Raw genomic sequence first — 8,498 nt, 5'->3', positions numbered from 1 at the left:
CATGAAAACATGAGAACATGAAAACATGAAAACAAGAACATGAGAACATGAAAATATGAAAACATGAGAACATGAAAACATGAGAACATGAAAACATGAGAACATGAAAACATGAGAACATGAGAGCATGAAAACATGAGAACATGAAACATGAAAACATGAAAACATGAGAACATGAAGGCCAACATATAATTAAGCTGGACTGCAGCGCAACTGTTTTTGGTGTAAAAATGAGCTGCGTTGCGTTGTTTTCATTTCAAACAATCTGATCACATGACTCAGACATTATTCCAGATTCCTGCTGTTACCTTTTATTTTTAATCTTTTTAATCTAAGTTTGGGTTAAGGTTGGATAATAAGCACAAAGAAAACACTTGTGAAAGCTGCTTATGCTGTGAACCTGCGCTGATGTTGACCTTTTTACATGATAGAAATTATGGAAGAAAGAAAGCTCTCAGCGCTGTCTGCAGACACAGCTACAGCCTGCAGAGCAGCCGTTTCAGGTCACCTCTCATTTGTGATGATGACAGACGTGCCGATGTAATGTGGGGTCTCTCTGTGGCTTTCGGGAGATGAGCTGGAGCTGGGGCTCCGGCTGTTAGGGGCCACCTCTTTACCTTGGTAACCATGGTCATCTGATATATGGCTCAGTGAGGCAAAAGGGGAGGCCTTAATAGGACCGTGTCTGCCCAAGACTTGATGAAAGTTCAAAGACACATATGGAACTTGGGGGGGGAGTCCCACCCCAGGCTCTGTACCTGTCAGCAATCTCAAGTCCTCAGCGGATCTGGACTGTGGCTTGGTGGTAGCTCCAAAGCGCTGGTAGTCATGAGCAGGTTGTTGATATTCTGGAGCCAGGTGGCTGTAAGGGGTCTCCGTCATACAGAGCCTCTTCCTCTGCTCTAGAACTATCTGCACGGGGAGAGACTGGCCTATGCCATGCAACAAGCCCCCCTGTTCACCTTTACCCAGAACCAGGCTGCTGAGCAGAGGGCAAGCCGGGGCCCGATCACCTTTTGCATTATGTTGCACATCCTCGCTTAAAGATTTACTCTCCTTTGTGGGATGGGGCTGGAGGTGTGGACAAACTTTGCTATGGACGAGTGTGCAATGTTCATAGAGTTCTTCCTTCAGCCTGCTGTTCGAAAGAGTGTTCATGTCACTGGGACAATCATCGGGGTACCTACGGTCAGCTGCCAGTGCAGACCCTAATAAGAGAAGAAATATTCAGAAGCTGGCTCATACTCAACATCAGAACTCTTTTACCTGCTGAATGAGGCAGCATCAGGACCTTAGTGTTCAGCTAACTGTTTTTCATCAGGTGTCAGAGTGTCAGGCAGCCTCTCAATGAATCCAACCATGCTTTATCCACAAAAAACATATTTTCCTTTCTGCTCAGGGCTGCTGTGCATACTGAACCAGCATTCACTTCTGCAGACTAAGCTTTAGGGGGCATTCTTCCAAGCAGTGAATGTGAATGATGTGGACAGTGTTAGCTGCAAGGCTTTGTTGTTGGTGTGAATGGTAACACTGTAACAATGCAGGGTGCAACAGCACTCTAAATGTATTGAGAAACTGAGAGTTGAATCAGCAGGATATTGTTTCAGGCTGTGGTCCCAGGATGATGCTACGACAGAGAAAAGAGCAGAGACTGCAGACAGTGGCACTGTGAATGTGTCAGTCACACACACACACACACACACACACACACACACACACACACACACACACACACACACACACACACACACACACACACTCCATGAGTTTACAAACGTCACCAAAGACATTTTGGATTAAGGGAAGAAAAAGATTTATAACCACAAAATGATCTTGGATTCATTTGGACTTCCACCTGATCACTGAGGGGATTTTTTTTTTTCCATTAACATAATTTTTGATCATTATAATTGTGTCTTCAGTCTCCAGTCCTCCCACAGCCTGTAGCTGGATATGTGGTTGATTTTAAATGTAACTGTTAAATTTCTGTTTGAGGATATGATAATCTGAAAAATTAAACGAATGCAAAAGGCTGCTGGTAAATCACTGCTTATCATTGCATGTCTACTGCCATAACCATAGTTTCTATCAGCAGTATTTCTGCTGTATAGAAGTGTAAATGATTCCTGAATCATTCATATTGTAGCGATTCTCTTAGTTAGAGAGCGTGTTGATGTTGTGGGATTTCGGACTGTTCGGGAGGTTCGTGAAGGCAGCATGGAGAGAGAGAAAAAGACCGAGAGCTTGCCTGTGTGTGTGTTGCTGTTCCGTTGTTGTAGTTGTGGTTGGCGTGGCTGTGGCCTACAGCAGCCGTTTTTCTGCTAATAAAGACGACCTTTGTTGTGAACATCGCCGACTGTGGAAGTGTGTTTACAACGTTACAATATGTATGTAAATTACCCTAAAATCTGAACAATATCTGAGGAGTTTAGTGTAAAATTGTAGCTATGCTATATTGCTAACATAAAAAAAGAAAGTCCTTTTTTTTTAATCTTATAAAGAAAGAAAAATTCTTAGCAGCGACCTCATTCCTGACTTTTCCTGTTTGCTGCAAGCAGTTCTGAAACACTGGGATCTGTTACAGGCTTAAAATTGTGATATAATGCTGAGCTTATATAAAGCATAAGCCTGCTTACAGTTTCAAATGAGTTTCCATTTGGTCTTTGCTCACTGTTAGGCCTCTAATGTCCTGTATGATATTGATAAGTCAATTTTATATAGCACACAACATTCATACATGTTTCCTCCCACACACACACACACACACACACACACACACACACACACACACACACACACACACACACACAGCTGCTTTGGCTTCAATAGTGGTGTTGCTTTTAGCCTGTAGTATATATTTAACTTCTTCATATTTTTATATTATGGCTTGATCATCTTCATACCTTTCTGCTGCCACCTGTCTGTGTTTGAGGTTGGTGTTATCGAGCTGACCTTACTGGTCACTTATACTCATAAGTATGCAGCACAGGCCCCAGGCTACTGCCACCAAAGAAGATGATTTTCCTCCAAAACCTCTAATCTGCTTTACATTTTAACCTTGCACAGAGGCAGGTCAGCTCACCGCACTTGGATAGTGACTGAAGTAAAGGTGAAAAATGGTCAAATGTAGTTAAAAGCAAAAACAAATATGCAGTGTATGAAATCTGAAGATTTAGTCACAGCAAGCGAAAACTACAGATGAAATAAAAACTCAACCTCTGTATTTGTTGGATGCTGTGGAGCTGCTGATGCTCCATCCATCAGCTCCTTTGCTATGCAGGGAGCCAATGATTTGTTGAGACAGCTGAGAGGAGGGAACTGAGCTGGGCAGCTGGCTCTGAACGTTCAGGTGCTGCTGGGTGGGGTAGTGGAGAGTCAGACTGTAAGCGGGGCTGCAGGACACCTGAGCTCCTTCAGGTCTCAAGCTGGAGCTCTTCTCCTTGCAAGGGGTTACTGGGTACAGGGATCTGTCTTTCCACACCCCCTTTTGTGAAGAGCAGCATGAGAAGTCCGGCTGGAAGAGGCGAGCGGCCTGCTGGTGTTCATAGAAAAGTACAACAGAGAAGATTACTACCTCACAATAACACTTTGATTTCTGTGTTCATCACAAGACATTTTAGGGAATTATTAGATTAAATCTTGTTCCCACTGGATCCTCACAAAGTCAGAAATGGTCTGATGTAATTTCTAGTGACTGTAATCATTCCAGTTAAAGCCATAAAATCAACAGTCTTTGTTCTGTGAAAAAAAACCTTCCATTTATTTCTAGATTTCTCTGCAATACTGATCCTCAGACAGTCAAGTGGAGGTCCTACCTCGAGATAGGGAGCTTCTCTTAATTTGGTCTTCATTTTGACTGCTTTGGTTCTGAGCTGTCTGCAGTGGTCCTGAGAAGAAGTGAGACTGAGACCAGATTTAGTGGCTTGTCTCTGCTCTTCAGATAACTGCAGTTCCTTGCATTCAATGTCACTGAGTGCAAAAAGAAAAGAGAAGAGAAGCATGTACTGTGCACGTTTGAACTGTTTAATGGAGGTTTTACCTGGAGAGTTACAGAGGGACTCACGTGAGGACATAGTTCACACTGACGATACAGTGAGGTCTGGATGAACGGCTGTTGTGGACGATGGTGGCGTAACTTTGCAGCCACACCCAACCTCCATGTTTTGATAGCAAGCGGTAATATTTAGTGGTGACCTGACCCTTCACCAGTACTGCAGTAAACACAAAGAGAAAGCTGATCAAATCTCCTCTTCAATCACCTTTAGTTTTTTTTTAATTTAGTGCTATTATTCATTTGTCACTAACTATGCACAAAAACACTGATGTCATAAGAGAGTGATTCCATTTACATTCATGGGGCAAACACACCCAAAATTAAACAAGCTGTGAAATATAAATCAAAGATAATATCATCAGTTCTTCCCAAATGTTGTCCACATAAGTCACCCAATCCTCCCTTGTAAGTCTCACTGAAAATGTAGTCTACTTACGTAAGTGATGAGCATAGCGTAGGTGGAACACGTCACAGGCATGAACGTGGTGGTAAAGAGTCTTGTCTATCAGGTCCTGAGGCTCGTAGCCTGTCAGCTCTGCCACTCTGACTCCAGAAAGGAAAGGAGGACAGGTCAGGGCTGATTTGAGCGTCCAAGTTCTAAACTGGATCATAATGTTCACTTAACATCATACACATGTTTTAAAATAGCTATTTTATATGGAACTTGTGCTTCAAACCTAAAATTCATTTACTTGAGTAGTGTCTCATACCTGAGTTTATCCTTACTTTGATCATTTATTTTGATGATTTCTATGATTTTATATTTTAACAGGTGACAGAGTCTCATGGGTTTCCTTTATCTACCAACCTACTCAACCCAGCATCTCTCCTACCTCATGTCCAAAAAGATGAGTTTGAGGTCCAGGCTGGCCCGGAACATGAACATGTTGCTGTGGAGTTTGATCTCAGTGATACCACTGGGGGGCAGGGAGTGTCCAACTGCCACCAGGCCCACAGTCTGATAACATGATTCATAGAGCGCCATGTCCATCATGTACTGACGCACTTTCAGGTAGCCGCTGCAGTGGATGACCTGGGAAATAACAGTATGACACTGATGTCTATTCAAACAGGAGCCTGGCATTTTCCACTGTGTCCAATCAAGGCACAAATTATTACCTATAAAACATTTTCTGATAGAACTTTTATAGAACTAAATTAATTCAACTATTATTGAACAAATCATGGTGTTCAAACCACAGTCGCCCAGAGTCCACTGTAAGATGCAGCTTTAGCACATGGGTGCATTTCAGGTGGATAACGTGGCACATCATCTGGTCTCTAGTGATGATGTACAGTATGGGAAATAATTATTTGATCTCCTGCTGAATTTGTAAGTTTTCTCACTTACAAAGACATGAACTGTCTCTGATGTTTAATAGTAGTTTCATTTAAATGGAAACACAATATCAACCAAAAATCCAGAAAAAAACACATTACATAGAAGTTATGAACTGATTTGCATGTCATTGAGTAAAATAAGTATTTGATTCCCTAAAACCCATTTTGCTCCCACAGATTGGCTGCGTGCCCATGTGGCACACAGATTATGATCAATCAGTCACTTTGTTATGTGTATTTTGGGGTGTGTGCTGAGGAGTTAAAGCAGGCCATCTACTAACTGGAAGGCTGGTGGTTCAGTCCCTGGCTGGTCCAGTCTGCATGCTTGTGTGAATGTGTGTGAATGGGTGAATGAGACATGCCCTATAAAGCACTTTGAGTGCTCATGTAGAGTAAAAATTGCTATATAAGAACCAGTCCATTTATCATTTATAAGCACACCCGTCCACAGACTCGTTCTCCTCTCTTCCAACCTCTCCACCACCATGGCCAACACCAAAGAGCTTTCAAAGGACATCAGGGCACGAGATTGTAGACCTGCACAAAGCTGGACTGGGCTACAAGACCAAGGTGACAGCTGTTGGTGTAACTATTCAGAACTGGAAGAAATACAAAATGACCATCATCGCTCTCAGGATGGAGCTCCATGCAAGATCTTGCCTCGTGTAGTGAGAATGATCATAAGAAAGGAGGTAAATCAGGCCAGAACTACAGACCTAAAGAAGGAGCAGGTTAATGATCTGAAGCAGTTGGGACACCAGTCACCAAAACCCGTCTTCTGTCTTTTGTCCTGTCTCTCTCCCCCCTCAGCAGATGACCCCCCCTCCCTGAGCCTGGTTCTGCTGCAGGTTTCTTCCTGTTAAAGGGAGTTTTTCCTTCCCACTGTCACCAAGTGCTGCTCATAGGGGGTCGTTTTGACTGTTGGGTTTTCTCTGTATTATTGGAGGGTCTTTACAATTTAAAGCACCTTGAGGCGACTGTTTGTTGTGATTTGGTGCTATATAAATAAAATTGAATTGAACACCATTGGTAGCACACTACACTGTAATGAATTGAAATCTTGCCGCACCTGCAAGGTGTATGATCGCCACTGGATGAAAACCTCCTTCCTTCAGCCAGAACACTGAAGAGGAGTCTGGATGGGACTTCCAGCATAACAATGACCCAAAACATACCACCAAGGCAGCAAAGGAGAGGCTAAAGAAGAAGAACATTAAGGTCATGGTCTAGCCAGACCCCAGTCCTATGGAAAATCTGTGGAGGGAGCTGAAGCTTTAAGTTGCCAAGCTGCAGCCAAGAAGCCTGAAGGATCGAGAGAATTCCTGTAAAGAGCGGTGGGCACAAATCCCTGCTGAGGCTTCTCCACCAAGTACTGAGTCATGTTTTGTTTGGGGGTCAAATACTTATTTCATTCAATGCCATGCAAATCAATTTATAACTTTTATGTAATATGTTTTTTCTGGATTTTTAGTTTATATTCTGTTTCTCACCATTAAACTGAAACTACCATAAAAATTTGAGACAAATTTAGCAGAGGATGAAAATAATAATAATTTCCCCCACTGTATGCAACAGATGCACTAATGGTGTCCCTTTTAAGATAACTACTGAGGAGCACAGTATCTCAAGTGTAGAAATCAACTCTGAAAGGTGTTAATTTAACAACAACAAAAAAAATCCTTTTGTGATGTCCACGGGTTCTTGGCTTCAGGCAGTAATGGACTGCAAAAGATTTTCAAGTATTAAGAGCAATCCTTAAGTTTAAGTATGATAATATGTTATACTGCCCAAAGTATTCACTCACCATCCAGATCACTGAGTTCAGGTGTTCCAGTCACTTCCACAGGTGTATAAACCAGCACCTGTGCATGCAGACTGCTGCTACAAACATCAGTGAAAGAATGGGTCGCTCTCAGGAGCTCAGTGAATCCCAGTGTCTGACCTCACAGATGTGCTTCTGGAAGAATGGTCAGAAATTCCCATAAACCCTCCTAAACCTGTGGAAAGCCTTCCCAGAAGAGCTGAAGCTGTTCTAGCTGCAGAGGGTGGGCCCACATCATATTAAACCCTCTGGATTAAGGATGGATGTTACTCAGGTTCATGTGTGTGAAGGCAGATGAGTGAACACTTTTGGCAGTGTAGTGTATGTGATTTTCTCCTGTTACTTTTGAGCCTCTGAAATAGGGGGACTATGTATAAAAATGGACTTAATTCCTAAACAGTTAATGGAGTACTTTTTGTTAAACCCCTAAAGTTAAAGCTGGAAGTCAGTGTTTCAGTCACATCAGGATAGTTTGATTTGTGCTGGTTTACAAAGGCAAAATTACATAAAGAATGTGTCGTTATCCAGATACTTAAACGCCTTTTACATGTTCAATAACAGTTATTTAATTCTACAATTAAATAACTGTTACTGAACACTAAAAAGCTGTTTCTACAAAGGTTAAACATACATCATTTGATTGATCATTAAAGCTATTACAATGGAAGCGGTCTTTGTTTTTGGTCAAAAAAAACATCCCTTAATAAAGGACTGGAAGATTCTCAATAGGAAAAGTGAGAATGATTTCTGAGTCACAAAGTAACCAGGGCAGGAAGAAAACACCCATTGAACTTTGCTGTTTTTGTTGGCAGGCTTGTAATTAACTAACTTCATGTACCTTATATCCTCCACATGTCAGCCCTGCATTTCGTTTGGCAAGAACACATTTCATCCTCAAGAAGAAAGAACGCTCAATTTCATACTCTGTCCAAAAACACACAAAAACACACATTTCAGAGGCGTTATGCACATTGGTTTACATTATGTTTCACTAGGTTATTTTATAAAAGAGAAACACACACATCCAAAAAAATTAACCAGGGTGCTGGATCCAAGCAAAACTGAGTGAAAAAGGAGGAGGTCCACACCCCAAAAAGCTCCTTGAGAAATGTTAATCCATCAGTATTTAGGTTTTAGGTCCTGGTTTTAGGAGTACAGAACCACCACTCATTTATATTTTGTTAGAAAATGAGAAATAGAGAGAGCAATTTATTGAACCATATGCAAACATAAGGGAATAGTATGTAGTACAGTATATAAGGCAACAGAGTTTGTAAAATT

The 8,498-nt window shown here is 41.8% G+C and overlaps 1 protein-coding gene across 1 annotated transcript in view; it reads right to left on the bottom strand.

The window, feature by feature from the left end:
- Positions 1-303: 303 nt before the first annotated feature.
- sim2 (SIM bHLH transcription factor 2) overlaps positions 304-8,498 on the bottom strand; it is a 28,050-nt gene continuing 19,855 nt past the window's right edge. Inside the window, exons 5-11 of the mRNA XM_030746848.1 lie at positions 8,056-8,141; positions 4,888-5,087; positions 4,491-4,597; positions 4,064-4,211; positions 3,816-3,969; positions 3,217-3,535; positions 304-1,208 (exon numbers count right to left, since the gene is read on the bottom strand). Of these exons, the coding sequence (XP_030602708.1) occupies positions 505-1,208; positions 3,217-3,535; positions 3,816-3,969; positions 4,064-4,211; positions 4,491-4,597; positions 4,888-5,087; positions 8,056-8,141 (1,718 nt within the window). The 3' untranslated portion in view covers positions 304-504. The remainder of the gene's footprint in view (positions 1,209-3,216; positions 3,536-3,815; positions 3,970-4,063; positions 4,212-4,490; positions 4,598-4,887; positions 5,088-8,055; positions 8,142-8,498) is intronic.

Source organism: Archocentrus centrarchus, chromosome 14 (assembly GCF_007364275.1).
Source record: "Archocentrus centrarchus isolate MPI-CPG fArcCen1 chromosome 14, fArcCen1, whole genome shotgun sequence".
In the NCBI taxonomy this organism is placed as follows: Eukaryota; Metazoa; Chordata; class Actinopteri; order Cichliformes; family Cichlidae; genus Archocentrus; species Archocentrus centrarchus.
The sequence above is the reverse complement of the archived record's forward strand: the minus strand, read 5'-3'. Positions and strand labels throughout refer to the sequence as shown.